General features: G+C 56.6%; 2 protein-coding genes across 5 annotated transcripts in view; one reads left to right on the top strand and one right to left on the bottom strand.

Annotated features, from left to right (window-relative positions):
• Positions 1-221: 221 nt before the first annotated feature.
• On the top strand, positions 222-13,977 carry LIMD2 (LIM domain containing 2). Of its 3 annotated transcripts, none has more exons than XM_054224581.1 (5): positions 227-504; positions 9,566-9,702; positions 12,353-12,397; positions 12,633-12,772; positions 13,207-13,977. In XM_054224581.1, the coding sequence occupies exons 2-5, from the start codon at positions 9,661-9,663 to the stop codon at positions 13,364-13,366; spliced, it is 387 nt and encodes a 128-aa protein (XP_054080556.1). In that variant the 5' UTR covers positions 227-504; positions 9,566-9,660; the 3' UTR covers positions 13,367-13,977. The 3 variants fall into 3 exon arrangements, with proteins under 3 accessions (XP_054080558.1, XP_054080556.1, XP_054080557.1); XM_054224582.1 differs by lacking the exon at positions 227-504 and adding an exon at positions 6,552-7,166; XM_054224583.1 differs by lacking the exon at positions 9,566-9,702 and having other exon boundaries at positions 222-504.
• A 2,336-nt stretch (positions 13,978-16,313) lies between these two features.
• MAP3K3 (mitogen-activated protein kinase kinase kinase 3) overlaps positions 16,314-20,199 on the bottom strand; it is a 45,541-nt gene continuing 41,655 nt past the window's right edge. Inside the window, exons 19-20 of one of the 2 annotated variants that reach the window (XR_008469848.1) lie at positions 17,427-20,107; positions 16,314-16,731 (exon numbers count right to left, since the gene is read on the bottom strand). The gene's annotated coding sequence lies outside the window, so the exon portion shown is untranslated. The remainder of the gene's footprint in view (positions 16,732-17,426; positions 20,108-20,199) is intronic. The other variant, XR_008469847.1, reaches the window with a different exon arrangement.

Genomic DNA, 20,199 nt, shown 5'->3' with positions numbered 1-20,199 from the left:
CACAGCCAAAGGCTCGAGCGAAGCCCATCTGCACACGCAGAACACGGCAAGGGGTGGGGGGAGAGGCTGGGCACAAGCTAATTACGCCGGGGGGGTAAATTACGCTGCCGGCGGGGAGGAAAACGGAGGCAAAGCTCTCGGGGTCGGGGAGGCTGCGGGGGTTCGGGGGCGGCTGGGGAGAGGGAGGCCGGGAAGAGAGGGGCTGGGGAAGGTTTGGGGTTAGAGGTTGGCTTCACACAAAGGAGCGAGCGGCTGGAAGACGGTACGACGCCAGAGCCAATCATCGCGGCGGCCCGGCGATAAAAGGGCTCGCGAAGGCGGCCGTGGGAGCTCGCAGGAAACGGCTCTCGCTCCCACAGCCCCGGCCTCCGCGGCGGGGAGAAGGGGAGCGAGAAGACCCCGCCATCGGGGCCGTCTGGAAGCACCCACCGCCCGCCAGAGCCACCCACCCTCCCGGGGTGAAACCCTCCGGTTCGGCATCGCCGTGAGGAGCCCAGGCATATGGTGAGCCATCGCTGGTGGAGAACAACGGGGCTGAGAGGCGGCGAGCGGCTGGGCGGGAGACAATGATGGTCCCCGAGATGTGGGGAGCGAGGGGGTCCATCCACCCCGGGGACGGCCGCCCACTGCGGCTGGGCGGTGGGAAGAGGGGGGAGACGCTGGGGGAGAAAAGCCAAGACGGAGCGGTGGGGAGGGAGAGAGAGGCAAGCGGCCGGGGAGAAAGGGATGGAGAGGAGGGAGGAATGCGAAGGTACAGAGAGCCCCGGGGAGCAGCACCGCTGGCCGGGAGCCACCCGGCAGCTGGGGGGGTCCGTGCCCCCCTGCACAGCGCCCCGGGAGGACGTCCCACCCGGACGCCCTGGGAACTTTTCGGCTTTGGGAGGTGGCTCGGCCGAGGTGGTCGCGGGAAGCAGATTCAGGGTGGGTGGGGGGAACACAAGGGGGTCTGTCCTCGGCCCTGGGTGGCCCGGCCGGGGTCAGGCCGGGGCAAGGGGACGCTGTCTGAGCTGCGGGAGGCTGTGGGGAGCAATGCTGAGGAAGGGGGGGGGGATGGGGGGCAGCACCCCCTGCCCTGCGGGAGCTGGGGGAGGCGAGGGGCTCGCACCCAGCGTATGGTGGGGACGAGAGCGAGTGGAGGCCTGTGCTCGCTGGATCCGTCGCAGCGGGTATCTTGGGGTGCAGTGTTTCGGGGCTCGCGCTCCCCGTTTTAGGGCTGTAATTCCCTCTTTGTTGTGTGCTGCAGTACGTGCCGGAGGGGGGCTGGACAGATCCATTTTATTAAGCTGATCAGAAAGAGCGGAGATGGAAGAAAACCTGTTAGATCCCGACTGCCTTATCCCCCTTCGTTAATGCCTGCTAATTCTCAATGGTGTGTCTCCTACCGCCTCATCCAGCCTGGCTCTAAACCTTTCCAGCGATGGGTCTTTCATCACTTCCCTGGGGAGGCCGTTGCACGACTGTGAGATTTAATAACAACACAAATACCCCGAGCTCTGACATAACCCTTAACAGCCAGGGATCTCCCAGGGCTTCACAAAGGAGAGCCGCTCTCTTTTCCTTGGGCGCAGGGTGGGGGGAAGGGAACAGGGAAAAAAATGAAATTATTTCTCCACTGGCACCCCAAAATTAGCAGCAGAGCTGGGAATTAAGCCCAGGTTTCCCAAGTCCCAGTGTGGGGCTCTGCCTACCATGTTTTGAGCCAGTCTGATCTGTCTAATCCCCTTGGATCACTTGAGACCAGCTAAGCTACCTTGTTAGGTCGTATTTTTGATCAATTTTCTGCTGCTTTTTGTTCACGGGGTGGCATCGGTTTTGAAAGAACCTGAGAATTCAGCAGCCCCGATCATGGCTTGGAAACCGGGCTTTGTCCACCAAAGACATCGTGTGAGGGCTCTCGCCGGGAAGACATCTGGTGCCCCAGCTGAGCTGTTGTGTATTTAAGGCCAGGAGTAGCACATCTGCAGCATTATTAACGTAGATTACAGAATAATTGCAGGGCAACCGACCAAGCCTACTCCAAAACGGCCCCACCGTTAACATCCTTTTTAAATGGGAGCCCTGCGAGAAGCAAATCCCCAGTGAAGAAATGAGGGTCCGTCAGAACCAGCCTCTTGGGCTTTGCGAAGTGACTGGATGCATCTTCTTTTTCACACAGCTCAAAACTAGGTTCCTGACCTTTTTTGGTCAACAAAAATCCCACGAGACTTCTCATTAAGGAAGGGAGTTCCTCTTCTGCTTTCCTTCAGCCAGTCAGTCCCGTGAGCCCACAACCACCCCCACCGGTCCTTCGTGGCCGTGGAGCTTTTCTTTTCCTTTTTGCCCATCCTCAGCTTCCGCAGGGTTGTTGTCCGTTGGCAGGCAGCTGCCACCTTCCCCCAGAGGTGTCTGCCTTTCGCTTGCCAGTCAACTCATTTTTATCTGCCATCCGGGGGTGTCGCAGAGTTTACCTAGCCGTTGGCAAAATCTCTGGGATGGAAAACATTAAATCTGGGTGAAGGGATTATTGCCATCAATATTAAGCACACTTTAGATGTATTTCTCATTCATCTGGTGTGCCCGTAACCCTCTCCCATATGGCCGCTCGAGGGTTTTCAGACACAAGGAGCCCCAGCATCCCCTGATGTGCCTCTCCAGGGCTCGCTTTTCCCAGCACACTCATTGCCCCACTGAAATCCCGCAGCCTTGCAGAGCTCCCAGTCCTATACTGGGCTGTACGGCATCTTGGATCCTATGAGGGAAGATGGAGGCGAAGGCTGGAAATAGACAGGGCAGCTCAAAAAGAATGATCTTTTGAGAGATTTAATCTATGAATATGATCTTGGTGGCTTTTTTTTTTTGGTTTTGGTTTGGACACAATCCGCATTTGGACAGCAAACGCAGGAGGAGGCAGCAGCACTCGCAGGGGTCAGGGACCACAGCAAGTGTTTGTGCCGTGGTTTGGGGTGCCTGGAACGGGACTCGCTCCGGCTCGCGCTGCGTCTGCAGATGGTGAAACAGCAGAAGCTCTCAGGAGGGGCCATCTCAGAGCTCAAGAGATGGACTAACCCGCATAGGAAATGCCAGTCCAAAGTCTGGTGTTTTACAGCTGATATTCCACCAGAGGAGATTAGCTGGCATAACATTTACAGGTTATGTTTGGGGAAAGAGGAAATTACAGGCAATTACAGGTCCATCAATTGGAGTAAGACAAAAGGTGAGTTTCTAGAGTAGGTTTTGGAAGAGTCATCAAAGACATTGGGAAGCAGAGTAAAATGCAGCCTGGTTTTAACACAGATCACGTCAAGTTGGCTCAGTATCTTCCTTGGATATGATACATGACTTCTGAAACAACAGGGCCTCATGAATCTGGATTTAAGGAAAGCACTTGATACAGTGCCCCAGGGAAATGATTATTTCAGGTGGAGACAGGAAAGAGGATAGGGAAGGGACAGCAAAATGGAAGGAGGACACTTGGATCCTTCCTCAAGGAGAAATCCAGAGACTGAACTTGTAAACAGTCCTTTTAGAAGCCAGGAGATCTACCCACGATGAGGAAACACAGATTGGCAGCAGGAGGGCGAGACCGGAGTCCTAGAAATGGCTAAAGCAGAGTTGTGCCAGAGCAGGCACCTGGGGAGCTGCAACACGAAGCTGCTGTAGCCTGGAGGGACCTCAGCAAGTGGAGGGCACTGAGGAAGACAGAGCATCCAGGATTTCTGGCAGAGGCGACAGAGGAAAAGCACGTGATGCTGGATGTTTTCAGGGCTGCCAGAGAAGTATTCGTACCAGAATCCAAAGGTCTGAGATCTCCTTCTGCGTGGGGCATCCAGGCCAGCTCACCTACTTGCAGCGGGCCACCAAAGTGGCTGTAGGAACAGAGAAAACCCACCTTATGAGAACAGATGAAAAGGAGTTGGCTTCTCCTGCTACAAAAAAGACTGATAAAGAGTGTAATTACTCTTTATGAATCCCTCTGAGAGGCAAATATTATGGTTGGAGAACTAGGAACATAATGCCAGTATAACGGTGAAAGGATATACGCTTATGAAGGAAACCAGAAGGTGAGGTTTCCAGGTGGAGCACGGTTTATGGAACAGACTATGGAAAAACTGAAAAGGAAGGGAAGGAGCATGAACTGCTATTTGCCTATTGTGCTTGTTTGCACCAGGTTTATATTGCACTTAATTAGTACCGTGCTGCAGAGCTTCCATGTCCTTCTCCCAGCGAAACAGTTTTCCCTAATGTCCGACCTGAACCGCCCAACCTGCGATTCTTGGCCATTGCCGCTTGCTCTGTCACCAGGCACTGCTGGGGAGGATTTGTCTCTGCCTGGAAAGAAGCTCTTCTCGTCCTCCCAGCGGGCGTTCTGCTGTATCTGCTGTACCTGAGCTCCCGGCAAGGCCGGAGATCCCAGGGAGCAGAGACTCCCTTCAGACCATGATTTTTAATGGATGCCGTTAAACATGGCCACGGTCCCAGGAATGGGCTGCTCCGTCCTTCAGTTTCCACTTCTGGAAAACGGGTGGATCCCAGCAGCATCCTCCCGCCCCACCTGTCCCCTCGCCGAGAGGCAGGGGCTGGGGACCAGCCGGGTCTCCCTTGGCCCTGCTCCTTCCAGGGCCGTGCACCTCCTCCTGAGGGGAGGCAAGCCGGAGCAGGGACGAAGATGAGAGAGCAGAGCGGGTGGGCAGGGGCTTCCCTCGGGCTCCCTCCTCGCTTGTGCGGGTCCTCCATTGTTGCCCTGACAAAGGCAGCCCTGTTCCTCCCCACAACTATTCCTTGTCAGCAACCCTCAGCATTTCGGCTGCAGATTTCCTGCCCACTGGCAGCCTTTCAAGAGGCAGCCCGGGCGCAGAACGTGGATGGAAAGCGGATTAGTGGGGCAGGCTGGTGGAAGGTAGCTCCGTGCTGCGGGGTGCAGGCAAGGACGGGTCCCTGTGATGGGGCTGCTCTCCAGAAACCTGATGAACAGGGTAGTGGTGTCCGCAGAAGTGGCCCAGCTGCTCCTCCCTGGAGTCCTCCATCAGTAGGGACCTGCCCGGGGTCCCAAATACTGGCAAGGTCAAGCGGTTGGCTCGAAGCCACACAAGATCTGAAGCTGAATTAGGGTCTCCCATGGCTGAAGCTGGAGCCACGACCACCAGGCTTGCTCCATCACCCCCCTCAAACTGCATCTCGCTGTCTCTTTCTGCTCTCAAGAAGCTGAAGCAGCGCTGGCGACGCTGTGCCCCCTTCCCTGGTGGTGCCGTGCCCGGTTCTGGCGCCGGCCCGTTTGACGCCAACTCCGCACGCTTTCTTTCACGGGGGGGATTGGCCGTGAGGCCCCAAGGCCGCAGAAAGCGGGGCCAGCTGGACACTGAGCCGGGTGATTCCCAGGCTCAGGAGACGCGTTCTTCCAGCCCCTCTCCACCTCCTCCCACGCAGTCCTGCTGAGAGACACCATGGGCCTGGCTGGCCATGGAGCTGGAGGCTCAGCGGCTGCCCCGTCTGCGTAGGCCGCGCTAATCCTCCACACGATCCTGGGGACGTCAGTCCCCGCGGCGACCGGCTTAGCCCACCATGTCCCGGGGGAGAGGTTTGACAGCCTCTCCGAGGCGTTGAGCCCCTGCCCGCGCCTCGCCGTGCCGCCAGCGATGCTCCGCGTCCTCCCAGGATGGAGGAGGAAGGGGCCCGGATCCCCCACGCCGCGCGTTGCCTTTGGGAAAGCCTCTCGCAATGGTGCAGTGATCCCAGCAGTAAACATAGACTTCACAGGGCTGCTAATGGGAACCATATGGTGGAGAGGGGCCTCTCGCCCTCCGCAGTCACGCTGCTTTCCTGTGCCGGAAACCCATCGGCTTTGGGAGAGGCCATTAGCTAGCGCTGGGCTGGGGCCCGCTGGGAGCAGGGCCAGCTCGGCAGCCCGGGCGGCCACGCTGGTGAGGGGAAGGGGGGAAAAGCCCCCAGCACCCATCTTGGCTGTGGGAAATATGACGCTTCGGAGGCAGGTCACCATCTGGGGGACTGGGGAATTTCCTTGAGGGGCCGCCCCAGGTGCTTCCCTCTCCCTACGTCTGCCCCAGGGTCAGGCAGGAAGGTGAGAGGGGACGGGAGAGGCTGCTATAGGCAAAACCTCTGCGAGTGAGCAGCTCCTGGGACGGACACTGCCCTCCTCACCCCAACCTGCTCCCCGTTTGGTGCTTGAAGGCAGAGCCGGAGCCCCTCTCCAGCTGCTCTCGCAAGGCAGCAGACACACGTCCCCTGCGGGTGCCAGACCAGCTCCAGCCCCAAGGTCCTGGGTCGATCACCAGCTTGCTGAGATCACCAAAAAAGCCCCCAGTGCAGGACTGGCAGCTGCCTGCGGTGACCTGTGGACAGGCAGAGCTGGCAGCTCGGGCACCAAGTGCCTCCCCCTGGCTCTGGTGCCACGTCTTTGGAGAACACTGAGATCCACCTCCCTCTGTGGCCATCAGAAGCTGCTCCATCTCCCCGTGTAGATGACACAAGCCCAGATCCCTTGGAGAAAGGTTTTTTTTTCTGTCTGCACCAGCCATCAGATGCTCGCAGGAGGGGCAGGAAGATGGAGGCTGTAAGGTAAAGGTGTTCTCACCTTTGCCTGAGCCAAACACCTGAAATTGCTGGCTGCGTGACTAGGAGAGGACAATCCTCTCCCCATACTGCATAGATGGCTAAGAGCCTTAGGCAACGGAGGTTTGGAGAAGTCAGATCTAGCAGTTACGGTGCCAGCCTCCACCGTGGAGACTTGGATTTGGCTTTCTTGCTTTGTCACAGATGCCCTCCGCGCTCCTCGGAAAACCAGCGAGCGCTCCCCCCGCCCCCGCGCGCTGGAGGGCTGCCCTAGCAATTGTGAAGGCTTCATAACATCGATGTGGCAGCGTGTCCTTAAGCAATGCCTGTGCCGCTGGGGTTCCTCCGCTCACGGAGGCCTGCGTGGACTGCCTTGGGCTCAAATCCCACTCTGTGCAGACTAACGCCTCCTTGGAAGAGCGACGACAGCAGCTGAGGGCCTCCTAGACACCCTCCCGCAGTTTCTAACTTGCTCTGTTTCCCTTATCGCTTCAGCACACCCTTCCCCTTTGAGATTTCTGTTCTTGCCTCCTGCCCTTCGGCAGGAAGGACGTTTAGCAACTTCTACTCGCATGCCCGTAGGGCAGCTCCACCGAGGGGACCTCTCGTTTGGGACGAAGGTTGGGAGAGCCTGGGCGCAGGGCTGCGAGCAGGGGAAGTGCACGGCGGGGCAGGGGGATGTTAAGAGGAAGGAGACCTGGAGGATGGGCCTGGGTGGAGAACATCAAGCCATGGGGTGGGATACGTGGGATGGCACTGAAGGGAACAGGATTTGGGGACAAGAGAAGCAAAGGAACAAAGAGTAGGTGGAAGGAGCCAGGGAACGTGCGCTTATGGGGAAGGGCAAGAGGGGGATGATGACTGAGGAAACCGAGGGAAAGAAGGTGTCTGGGGCAGGGGAGGAAGATGAGCTGTGAGGGAAGAGGAAGGGAACCTGGGGGTGGAGAAATGTTTGCGGCAAAGGCAGGGGAGAAGGTGAAAGGCAGGTGAAAAGGGGGAGGGTTGTGCATCTGCATTAGAGGCTTGCATGGGGTAGGGACCGGAGGGGTCTGCGCTGGGCTGTAGGCACCGTGCAGACCCCAGAGGTGTGAGAGGGAAGGTCCTGTCCCAGGGAACAGGGGGGCAGAGGGGGGCTGTGGGCCTGGGCCATGAGCCCCTGCCAGCGGGGTGGCTCCTCGGCTGTCCCTGCCCCGGCCCCCAGCAGCCGTGGCGTACGGCAGCAGCCGCCTGCGTGCTGCCATCCGCCCCGCTCGGCGAGCAGGAAATAACAAGCAAACCGCAGAGGAGACGGGAAATGATTTCGGTAAAAGAGGAGCCGTATTCTCAGAGGAGGCTGTGAAATGTTTGTGACGAGGGCCATCCAGCCCCCCCACCAGGGCTGCGAGGGGGAGCCCAGCTCCCGCTGCCCCCCACCCCCCGCTCACAACCTGGAGCAAAGGTCTCTCAACTCTGAACGCAGCCAGTAATTTTGGGTGCTTTGCTGGGCACAACGCGAGCCTGGTGTCAGCTGCTGGGACATTTTAGGCAGCCAAAGAACCCCCCAAGCCCCATGACGTGTTTGCAAATGTCACCGTGAGACCGGCATTGCGGAGACGTCCCCTGCCCCAAGCCCTCCACCCCGGCACGTCTCCTGCCCTGGGGCTTTCTCCTCGGGGTCTACCTTGGGCAGCAGGAGTGGTTTTGGGGTGACAACATGAGGCCGAGAGGTTTCAGTAGGAGAGGAAAGCAGCCCCAGACAGGAGGGGTGGGGGTGCTGGTTTGCCATCCCCCAGCGCATCCCCGTCACTGCAGGACTGTACAGCCACCCCTTCGCTGCCCTGTTCCCAGCCCCCCCTTCGCCCCCCTGTTCCCTGCTCTGCTCCTCCCTCGGCACCCTTTGCTCAACGCCACATCTCCATCTTGCATATGCAAAACAGGGCTCATCAAGCCTGACCTTTTATGGGTGTTTTGAAGGTAAGGCGCAATGGGGAAAAACCCCCGAGGATCTGTCAGTGCCTTTTCAGCTGATTTTTACCAAAAGGGGTGATTTGCAGTGCTGGTGTTTTGTTTCTACGCTGCATTAAAACTGGTCCGAGACCTGTCAAACTCATCCTCCTGGGCCCTCAGCGCATCCCTCAGAGGCCACAGCTTACGGGTCGCAGCCCAAAGGCAACGTGGGCTCTCCAGAGAAGACAAAAATCCCCATCACTCGCTCTGCTGCGCTGTGATCCGCTCTGTTCAACAAGCCTTTTCTGGGCTAAAATGAGACTGAAATCACGGTCCTTGCTCCAGCAGCACCAGTTCTCTAGTGGCTTTAGCAACACTGGGTGCTGGTTTCGCTGCCTCGGCAGGACGGCGGCTCTGGCTGGGAGTCGTAGTGTTGCTGCTAACGGCTTGGCCTTTGCGTTCCACGAGTGGGTTTGGAGCAGAAGCCGTCACATCACCTTCTGCTCAAGTTTCCAGCAGCCCTCTCCCATCCCATCCCATCCCATCCCATCCCATCCCATCCCATCCCACTAGATCGGGGCTTTGAGCAACCTGGTCTAGTGGGAGGTTTCCCTGCCCATGGCAGGGGATTGGAATGAGATGATCTTTAAGGTCCAACCTAAACCATTCTGTGATTCTATGAATATCTTTGTATGGCACTAGAGGACTGAGCTGCTGAGCTCAGTGCCCCAGATCACCGGCCAGTTTCCTAAAATCCAGTCGAGTCTGGTGTGCCTAAAACCCTGCCCTGGATGTGTTCAGGGCCAGGTTGGACGGGGCTTGGAGCAACCTGGGCTGGTGGGAGGTGTCCCTGCCCAGGGCAGGGCGTTGGAACGAGATGATCTTGAAGGTTCCTTCCAACCCGAACCATTCTGTGATTCTATGATAAATCTCTTGGATCCCTCAAGAAACCCCTAGCCCAAAGGGGCTGCGCCGACCCCGCGGAGGAAGCTTTGCGGATGCCGCTGCCACGCACCAGCTCCTGCAGAGCTGCGCAGCTGCCGGGCTGGGGGTGACGAAACCAGCCACGCTCCTGTTGACATTTCCTTTCCAGGTGTTGCAAGAGGTCTGTCTTAGACACCTCCCCAGGGAACATCAGCCCACAAACTTCAAGCTCAGGATTAAATAGACGGAGGAGGGGAAGGAACCATGTTCCAGGCCACGGGACCCGCCAGCCCACCCCCAGCTCACGTACGTAGCATCCCCTGCGGTTGGCATGGGAATTTCAACCCGGGTTTTGGTTCTCAGGGATGGGGGGTTGTGTACAGAAGCTGTATTCCGGACCTGACATTTTAGGGTGATCAAAGGCACAGTCACTGCTCCTCAAACAACAAGACCAGGGACAGGAATGTTCCAGCAGAAGGTGCTGTTTGCTGAGCACATCGCAACGCCTGCGTCCAGGCGCTGGTCCGTGCAGAGCTGCTCACCCCGCTCTCCTCTCCAGTTGCCGTCTGTTTGTTTGTGTTTCCATGGCTTTCTGTGATCACAATTGGGAGCATGCGAGCTGCTTAGGATTGGAGTGATTAGAGATGGAAAAACATAAAGGCTCAAGAACATCTCCTGCTGGGACAGGATATGGCCCTTCCCTGAGGGAGGATATATCAGATATGAAATAGATAGTGTGCCTGATCGGAGCCAGAAGGCTGCCGAGAAGTGACAAGCACCGGTGGATTGCCTGTAGCCTTGGGAACGGATGTCTTCCAGCTCCAACGAGGCAGCGTTTTCCTTAGCTCTGGTCAGCTGAGCCTGGAAACAATATATTAAATGCTAACCCCAGGAGAGCACCTGCGGTTGTTTTACCAGCGCCGAGGGACGCAACTGGTTTTACACGGCCTGAGTCTCCTCACTGCCCATGTCCCTCTGTTGACTTTGGCTCACTCTTCCAGCCTTGTGGGAGTGAGAGGAAAATCACGGCCCTGACCTCAGTCAACGAGAGCAGCTGGGAAACGTCTGAAGAGGCGGCTCAGCGAAGTGAGAGTTTCCTGTGCCTCTCTTAGACAAACCGTTTCCAAAAATACAGAGGAGAAACGATGGGGAAGGACAAAGCGGGAGGAACGGGGATGGAAGATCAGCCTGGGGGCAGCGAGAAGGGGCAGAGCTGGCCAAGCAGAGCCGGACCGGCAGCAAGAGGAAGGACAAGGAGGCAGCGGGGTGATGGGGGCAGCGGGGTGATGTTCTGGGGTCCCACAGCCCCGACCTTGGGAACAAACAGTGCAGAGGGTGAGAGGTCTGTTGTAAAGCGTCCCTGGCTCGTCCACCCTGCTAAAAGCGCGTTTATCCCTTTGGTCCTGGCTGTGTGAAAGGAGGGCGGCAGCATTTTCATCAGTGCAAAGGCAGGCTGAAATACTTGCAGGTGGACCCAGTGGGAGCCTGCGCTAACAGGGAGGGTGCGGGACTGTGGGGCTGCAAGGTGGGGCAGCGCGGGGAGGAGCGGGAGGTGGTTTGGGAGGAGACGAGCTGTTGCAGCTGCAGACGGGAGAGTGAGGAGAGACCCCGCTCCAAGATCCCGGGGGCAGAGGTCCCGGGACCTCAGTCCTTGGATCTCTCTGCCCGATCGCTCCTCTCCCATCTGCCCCCGCCATGCAGCGGAACGCCATGGAGCGGGTCTTCAGCTCCGAGCGCGCCCCACTGCCCCTCCTGCCCTCCCCGTGCACCCTCACGCCCGCGGGGACTCGAGAAGGCTTTTCGACCTCCCCTACGGCACAGGCGTTTCCTGCGCAGCGCGACCGGCCGATAGCGGGGCGAGCGGAGGAACTCGGAAACAAAACATCCGTTGAGGGGGAACCAGCGCCACGTGCTTGCTCCACGAGAGCGCGGGGCACCCCGGTTATACACGGGGGGAACTGGCAGACTACCACCCTCCGGCTGCAGGCAAAGACACCCCCCCCACAGCGCCGCCAGAGCCCTGCGCGCCTCCGGCAAGAGAAGGGTTAATTACCACTCTCCAGCCCTGTGGGGTACACGTTGGCTAGAAGGAGCAAGAGCAGCATCTTGCACCAAAGCAGAGCTGCTGTCAGTAGACGCTGTCAGTGACCTGCGCTGTGACGATGTGCCAGCGCCGGTCACAGCGGGAGTTTTGCCAGGGGCTGCAGCAGCTTTCCAAGCCCTTTCCCCCTCTCTGCCCACCCCAGGGCAAACTGTCCCCCAGGGATGTGGAAGTGGGGTCTCCTCTGCTTTGCTGCTGTTATTCCCAGAGGCTGGTGCCAGCCCTCCGTGCCCTGAGACACCCAGGGCGGTTGCACCGGGTCGCCAAGGACAGTAATGGATGGCTGCGGAGGGCGAGAGCTGCTCATCAGTGGCGGCTGGGAGCAAGGGAGGGCTGTCACCCTGGGGTCGTGCTCTGCAATGCTTACGCTGTGCCATCGCCTGGATCTCCCCTTGGGTGCTACCACCATAAAAGAGCTCAGCTATGCCTTGGGCCATGGAGAAAACAAAGCCATGACCCGCTCCTGGCCTGTCCTGTCCTGTCCTCCTGCCAGCTGAGAGCTGGCTGCTCTGCCCCCACAGCCCCCTGCTGCCTAGTTCCCTCACTGCCACATATAAATGGTTTTTCCTCTTTTTCTATTTTCCTCTTTTCCTTCTCCTCTCTTTGGGAAAAGTGCCACAGCGCAGGAAGTAACTCGCACACGAGGGCCTGATGGAGGTCGTGGCCTCTGGGCAAGTGAGTTCAGAGACGGCCACCGCGTGCCTGTGACAGCCAGGCAGTGGCCGCTGGCGTGGCCCAAGTCCCTGCAGCTCAGCTGCTGTACTGACCCTCTGCTGCTCCTCCTTAAACACAACTCGGCCTCAGGCTCGTCAATCCAGACTCTCATTTTCATTTCTCTTCTCCTTCTCTCCTTAGGAGGCAACGAACAACTCAGGAGGCAGCACGGTGCAGCGCTCCAAGGTACCTGCGGCTTTACACATCCTACCGATGCCTGGTGAGGGGGGGAGGACCGAGAGCCCACGGGCCAGCATCAGCGGAGCAGCACAGGGAGGGCGAGGGGAGACGGGGCAGCTTCACACCCACCGATGCTCCAGCAAACGGCAGCATGGCTGTTAGGGAAGAGGGCTGGGGTGGGCGCACAGGATCCCCCAAACCCCTTCCTCACCCTCTCTCCCTTTGCTCTCCCCTTGCCCAGTCCTTCAGCCTGAAGGCGCAAGTGAAGGAGATGTGCACTGCCTGCCAGAAAACCGTCTATCCCATGGAGCGGCTGGTGGCGGATAAATTTGTCTTCCACAACGCCTGCTTCTGCTGCAAGCACTGCCACACCAAGCTCAGGTGAGATGGGCCGGGTGGCCACGGACAGCGAGGACACCCACCACAGCCTCTCCTCTTATCGCTAAAGATAAGCTAAAGACCCCCAGCCCACTCATTGCAGCAAAAAAAAAAAAAAAGGGCTTATCTGCCCACCTGGTCCCAAGTCTCAGCTAAATCCCACCTGGTTTGGAAGGAGAGTTTTCTTTCCCCTCGAATTCAGCCCCGAGGTAACATGGAGCTGAGCCGGAGCATCCCTTCTAGGTGACACTGAGCCAAGGCTGAGCTGCCTTGTGGGACCCCCCTCGCTCTTCACAGACCTTTAAGGCAGCCCCTCACACCCTGAGCTGGCTGGAGGGAGCTGCTGTCCCTTTCCAAGGGTCCCCTCCTGCGTGTTATCTCCTCCCCTGTCCCGGTGCCCCCCACCCCCAGCTAACCCTGCCCTCCTCCTTCCCCAGCCTGGGCAGCTACGCGGCGCTCCATGGGGAATTCTACTGCAAGCCCCACTTCCAGCAGCTCTTCAAGAGTAAAGGCAACTACGACGAGGGCTTCGGGCGCAAGCAGCACAAGGAGCTGTGGGTGCACAAGGAGGTGGAGAGCGGGACCAAGTCGGCGTGAGTGGGGCCAGCCCCCCTCTTCCCTGGAGCCCAGCAGAGACGGCACAGAGCAGCGCTGAGCCAGGGGCTAACTGAGCTGATGTAAAGCAAAGGGGACCCAAGGGGCTGTGGGTAAGGGAAGGGAGGCAGCCCAGCCCTCTTTGGAGGATGCTTGGGGGGGCCCAGGGCGGGCAGAGGAGACCAGGGTAGACCCCCCCAGACCTGGAGCTCTCTCCCCACAGGCCCCTCTCCCCCACGAGATCAGACCAGCAGCACTTGCCCCCATGGGAACCCCAGCCCTGTTCACCTGTTTCAGGCCTCCCACCATGGAAAAGGAGATGATCCGGGGGCTTTTCCTAGCCTGTAAGTCACAGCAGAGCTCCCAGCGCCTGCCACACCAATCCTGCCTTGCTGGGGCTCTGAGTAAGGAGGGTCCTTGGTTTACATCAGCTCAGTTCAGCTGGGATTGTTCAGCCTTAAGGATGCTGCCCTGCGACTGTTTAACAGTGTCTTGTCTTTTTTATATTTGCCTTCGATTGGTACGTTCTGCGCTGGAGCCCGGCACGGCAGCTTCACGCGTGACACTGCGCCATGCGCTCTTTTATTTTTGTAATACAAGGTTTCCCAGCCTTCCCTGTCTTGTCCTGTGTTCCCAGGGGTCCGGGGAGCGGGGAGGAGGGGTCAGGTCTGCCTCGCACTGCCCAGTTACTGAGGAAAGAGCCTCGGCCCCTGCAGGATCAAGAAACTATTCTGGGATACCTGCCTGTAATGTTCTGACCAAGGCAGACAGGTCCTTTGGGGACCAAACCCGGGATTTCAGATGGCACGCCAGCATTGCTACCCTGTGAGCTCCACAGCCCAGCTGTAACCCCATGCCAGCTTCCACACAGAGCCCAGACCTCCCTTCCAGGGAATTCACCCTCCTGGGGGTTAGATCCGCCCCTTCGCCCCGCGTACATTTTGTGGTTTCCCCCTCCGTACCCACAAACACCGCGGATGCCCAGCCTCCGCAGGCAGCCGCCGGCTCGGTCCCCTCGGCAGCTGGCGGGATGGGTATGGGAGGGGGGCTGACGGCTGCAACGTGAGGTCTGGTTTGGATCCACCTCATCTGCTGAGCTGTGACCTTTGGATGGCAGCGTCCATACAAGTCCATGAGCCCAACGAGACCTGCCAGGCTGGAGAGCCTAACGCAGGGAAAACAGTGAAAGCAGGTGAGTCTGGTTTTAATTATTATTTACCTGCTTCCTCCACACACGATTTGCAAGACTGGCTTGAAAGAGTAAGCGTTCAGGAATCCCACATCTTTCAAATGCTACAGGAATTAGGCTTTGCAGAGCCCACAGAGCAGAGCAACAGCCTTTGATATCAACCGCAAGAGTCCCCATTCCACCCCTGACTGATAACATCAGCTCCCAGTGAGCACGTCCTGTCTGGGAGAATCCAGATGCAGCCATTAAAAGAAAAAAGGAGCTAAGGATTGAAGAAGACAGGTATGGGTACTCCATAGGAGTCCCAGGAGGAACAGATGGTACATATAGAGATGTGTTCTTAGCACTGGTCACTGCGGTGGTACTCCCCCAGTACAGGTCCTCTGGGGCTCTGGGTGCGCACCAACAGCCCGGCAGCATCATAGAATGGTTAGAGTTGGAAGGGACTTTAAAGCCCACCCAGGGCCACCCCCTGCCCTGGGCAGGGACACCTCCCACCAGCCCAGGTTGCTCCAAGCCTCGTCCAACCTGGCCTTGAACCCCTCCAGGGATGGGGCAGCCACAGCTTCTCTGGGCAACCTGGGCCAGGGGCTCACCACCCTCACAGCAAAGAATTTCTGCCTCAGATCTCATCTAAATCTCCCCTCTTCCAGTTTAAAACCCTTCCCCCTCGTCCCATGGCTCCCCTCCCTGCTCCAGAGTCCCTCCCCAGCTTTCCTGGAGCCCCTTTAGGGACTGGAAGGGGCTGGAAGGTCTCCCCGGAGCCTTCTCTTCTCCAGGCTGAACCCCCCCAGCTCTCTCAGCCTGTCCCCACAGCAGAGGGGCTCCAGCCCTCCCAGCATCTCCGGGGCCTCCTCTGGCCCCACTCCAGCAGCTCCGTGTCCTTCTGCTGTTGGTGCCCCAGAGCTGGAGGCAGCACTGCAGGGGGGTCTGCTGGATTTGCACATCACCCCAGCTCTCCTTCGCCAGCGAAGCTGGCCGCAGTCACACCTGATCTTGGGGAAGACATGTGTTGGATGACCCCAGAAGCCTGATGTCCCTCCCGTTGGACAAGTGACTTCTCCTTTTCAGTTAAGGTCTTGTTAAAAGGCAGGTCTGTGAGCTCTTCAGGGTGGGGACCGCCTGGGGATTTACACTGCCAGCACAGCAGGGACGACAGACAGAGACCCTGTCACGGCTCCAGGTGAGTCTGAGCCTCACCGAATGCTTTAACTGTCCCCATCTCGCAGGTATGTCCCCATCCTCACACCGACACGTGGGCGATGCACTGACACCACGCCAAGAGCCGCTTCCTGAGCAGCCCTGAGCATTCGCCGCCACCAAAGAGAAACCAAGCGGTGGCTGCTCTGCGGCGAGGGTCTTGTGATGCTGCGCAGGCTGAGGCCCCTTCCTTCCTAAGGCTGGCTGAGAAAATGAAAGCAGGCTCCTCAGTTTCGCTTCCTGTTTCTTGCCGGCCTAACTTCCCGATTCCCTCACCTCGGCAGAAAACATTTTTAACTATACCAGATGATTTTGGGGTAGGGTAGGGAGAAAAAAAAACAATCCAGCTTTTAAGTGTTGGGCTTTCAGTTAGAAAAGAGAACATCAAGCAAGAAGGACGATGATGTTCCATTTCTTTCCTTCCCTCCACAAAAACTGAAATTTGGGATTTTGTCTAAAGACAGTAGCACCCACCATCTCCTTGCATGTGCACAGAAAACTCTCGCAGATGGAGCAGAAATGGAGAGAGCACGTGCATGCACAAGAGGTGTGAGATCTCCGGCCTGCCGTATGATCGCTTTTCTGATTTTGAGAGCAGGAACCAACGACCAGGCTAGACATCACCGAAATAGGCTGCAGCAACCTGACCCAGGCACCACCGTTCCGGGGAGGGAAGGGAATCTGAGGAGGATCCGATTCACATTGGGGAGAGACGTTCAGCAGGGCTCTGCTTCCGCAAAGCAGCGAACGGCGACCTCCTGCTTCCCCCATTAACACGCCGGGCTCTGCACACAGGGAAACCCTAGTGGTAACACACGCATGGGGAGGTTTTTTCCCAACGCTTTCAGCTTATTTTATCTGCCCGATACATTTCAAAGGCGGCTCACCGCACAAGTGACAGCGCACGGTTTGCCGGGGTGTACCAGAAGCATCAGCATTGCAGAAAACCCAGCTTAAAGTGTCTCAGACCAAGAGGTTTCTGTAAAACAGATAAAAAAAAAAAAAAAAAAAGCCCAAAACATTAGCTCTTTGTCCCTAACGTTTAGCTAAAATCCAGCCGATTTTATGATGAGCACTAGTCTCACTCCACCGGGGCTGGAACCCTCCTTTCTGAACCACCCGTACCCTTAGCAGACCTTTTGGGCAACGCACACGCAAATCCTGTTTCTGGGGAGACACGATGCCTTCCTACTGCAACACCCTCCCTTCAAATCTCCACCTTTAAGCACAAGGGCCGTCTTTTCTCATTCCAGCTGCCAGCAGCCTCCCCTGCCCGGCAGCCCGAACCGGCAGTCAGTGTGCACGGCGCTAGCAGGATTCAGGATGTTCAGACCTCACAGCTGGGGTAAGATTTAACAACATAAATAGCCATGAAGAGAAACAGGACCACAGGTTTGCGGCACATATAGCTGCCCATCATTATTATGGCTTTTTTTTTTTTATTCGAAATTTCTGAGCGGCCAGACGCCAGCCATCGACGTGGGAAGCATCCTGCGCTCCCCCTGGTGAGGCTGAGCCGCACTGCAGAGCGGCACCGCGCAGCGGCAGCCCACGCCAGCCTGGGTCAGAGATGGTCCAGAGCCATGGGGAGACAGGAGCTGGGCTCCCAGAGAAGCCTGCAGCCCCCAGGGAGCCAAGCAAGAGCAAGGGAGAGAGATTCCGCCTGCGACCTACTCGAGGATGCTGCACAGAGCTTGCCCTCGGCGGAGATCAACTGCTTCAAGTTCCTTTCAAGTCGTGACCTGGTCCCTGGTGGAGATTCTTGCTGCTGCTCCAGCCCAGGGAAAGCCACGCAGCAGCTCCAGGGGAAAATATCTCCAGCAGAGGAGCCAGAGAAGCAGCAAGAGTCGCAGCCAGAGCAGAGCACGCTACAGCTCTCCTGGGCTCCAAGGCAATGCGGCGAGAGCTCGGGAGCAGCAGGTTTAACAGCAGCCCAAGGGCTGTTCCAGGGTGCAGCGACCGACGACTGCTCCAATGCTTAATCCGGGGCACAGAAAACAGCGAAACCCTTAAATCTGAAGCACAGAAAACATCACAACCCTTAATCGGAAGCACAGAAAACGTCACAACCCTTAATCAGAAGCACAGAAAACGTCACACCGCCACCTGCGCTTCCTCTCCTCCGAAGCACCGATCTGGTCCTGCCACCGAAGAAACAATACGACCGAGGAGCAACAAATAACCTTTATTTGCATGACTCACACCGCAACTTTCTTTCTCATTTCCACCAGAGTCTTCTGTCACCAACCTGCCTTTTAGCTCAAGAAAGGACATTTTCCAGAGACGAAAAACTCAAGCCAACAAATTCACATAATAAAAACTGGTTTGGGGTAAAAAAAAAAAAAAAATCATAATAAAAATCAGTCAGAATCCATACACATCCATACCCTCCAGATGTCCAGTTTTGGCCAAGACACAGAGCTCTAGGCAGAGATCAGCATCAGAAGAACCAGTGAGATGACAGCTAACCGCGTCAGCATTTGCTGGACATAATGCAATACACCCACACCCAAGCAATATTAAATCCAGAAGACATTGTTCCTAGTTCAGACTTTACTAGCCTAATAGAAAGAGCCGCAGTGGCGTAGCGTAGCCAACCTCTTTAGAGATTTTAAATTATATTTGCTTCAGAACTGGGTTTAGAGAGGAAATACCTTAAGTCATCTTCCCTGGAGCCACGCTACGCAGAGAACACAAATTAGCAGAAATGAAAAAGGCAGGAGAGCTTTTTAGCTGCATTTCTTTTGTGTGTCGGTCAAGGGGTTTGTGGCTGCTCATTTCTACCTTCGGCCCAAGCCTCCAGACACTTCCCTCTCCCAGCACCGGCTCAGCCACCACCTACGGACAGGCACGGCGAAGATTCAAGTCAGGACCACATATTCCACGTTTATGGAAAGCAGAATTACTACAGAGCTACTTACTTGTGTGAGGGGAGTCCAGGTGAAAACATGCCATCGCACAGGCCCAAGAGGTGACTCTCATGTTCATAAAGCAAACGCTAGCACTGAGCACACCGAGCGGAAAGCAGAAGCTTTGGGAAGGACCTCCTCAAGTAAAGGTAACGGAGAATTTCTAAGATCCTCCCTTCAGCAAAAGCGGGATTTTCAGGTCCTCACACACACAAGGAGGGTGTCAGGAAGCAGCGGGAAGTGGTTATTTCTGGTTCCACAAGGCATTTTTTTGTTCTGGGACAGCTTCAGTTGTCTGGTTCTCATCTGTTCTGGATGAGCACACGAGAGCCACGCATGTGCTTGTCTCATGTGCAGGGCTTTCTATTGCATCAGCTTCTTAACCCAGTTATTCTTACTTGTTCCTATTCAACATTAACAAATATTGCAGTATTTAATTGACATAGCAACCGGCTGCACCACGGCCTGGGAAAAGGCGATCAGAGGGAAGGCTGTGGTCAGGGACCGGGCAGTCGGGCATCTCAAGGGACCATGGTGGCATTCAAACCGCTGCTTAAGCGACGGCGACACCGAAGACCATGGAGCTGCACAAACAGACAGAGCAGCACCAGGAAAAAATGAGCATTTCAGCAAGTAGCGTAGACAAATTTTATAGGAGCACTATTTCTATCCTTTCCTAAGATAGTACGCTGGAAAAAAAAAAAAAAAAAGCCTGAAAATATTTGGAAATGCGGTTACGCATTCCCTTGCCCTACTCTGGGACAGCAAAGCTTATCCTGTCCCAAATCCTCAGTATGCTCAACGCAAGAACACCCAGTTTCCTCCACTTCTGCTGGGGGGCTTCAGTTCTGGAAAGGAGTTCATTATATCTCCCATTTGTCTGAAGTCCAGAGGCCTGCCTTCTCCAATTTTTTTCTTTCTAAAATGACTAGACAACACATTCAAAGGAGAAACAATTCAAAAACCTTTAACTTGGGGGCTTTGAGCAACCTAGTCTAGCAGGAGGTGTCCCTGCCCAGGGCAGGGGGGTGGAATGAGATGGATCTTTAAGATTCCTTCCAACCCGAACCATTCTATGACAACTGTTTCCAGGTATTTAGAATAAATACATTTTCAAGGAACTTGAGCTTCACAAGCTAGAGCTGGAGTTATCCCCTTAGCAAGCAGCTCTGGGGTATTCCCGAGTTCCCAGCTGGAAGCAAAACACAGCAGGAAACCAGACATTATCACACTAACCGCCTCCTCCTGGTCCTCTTACCAACTGCCTTCTCCCCACCTGATGACGATCTACCCAATTAAGCATGGATGAATCAAGAACATTCACAGACCAAGACCTGGAATAAAGAACTCACCACCACAGCAAAATCCAAATGCAAACCTCAGCTCCTGTTCTCCACCAGTGAGGTCTCCCACACGAAGAGCCAATAAACCAGTCTGGCTACTCTCCTGCAAGGTGAAATGAAGATGGTGCTGTTTTTACGCGCTAACGAGAGGGACGGAGCCATTCTGCCTCTTCTCTTTGAAGAGTGAAAATGGAT

The sequence above is a fragment of the Rissa tridactyla genome, chromosome 19 (genome assembly GCF_028500815.1).
Source record: "Rissa tridactyla isolate bRisTri1 chromosome 19, bRisTri1.patW.cur.20221130, whole genome shotgun sequence".
Classification (NCBI taxonomy): Eukaryota; Metazoa; Chordata; class Aves; order Charadriiformes; family Laridae; genus Rissa; species Rissa tridactyla.
This window is presented reverse-complemented; position numbering and strand designations above follow the sequence as displayed.

Bases quoted from the DNA above. Each gene is read 5' to 3' on its own strand.
- LIMD2 (XM_054224581.1), top strand. From the start codon at position 9,661: ATGTTCCAGGCCACGGGACCCGCCAGCCCACCCCCAGCTCAC. The intron at 9,703-12,352 runs GTACGTAGCATC...TTCTCTCCTTAG, and splicing joins CCAGCCCACCCCCAGCTCAC to GAGGCAACGAACAACTCAGG. The intron at 12,398-12,632 runs GTACCTGCGGCT...CCCCTTGCCCAG, and splicing joins GCACGGTGCAGCGCTCCAAG to TCCTTCAGCCTGAAGGCGCA.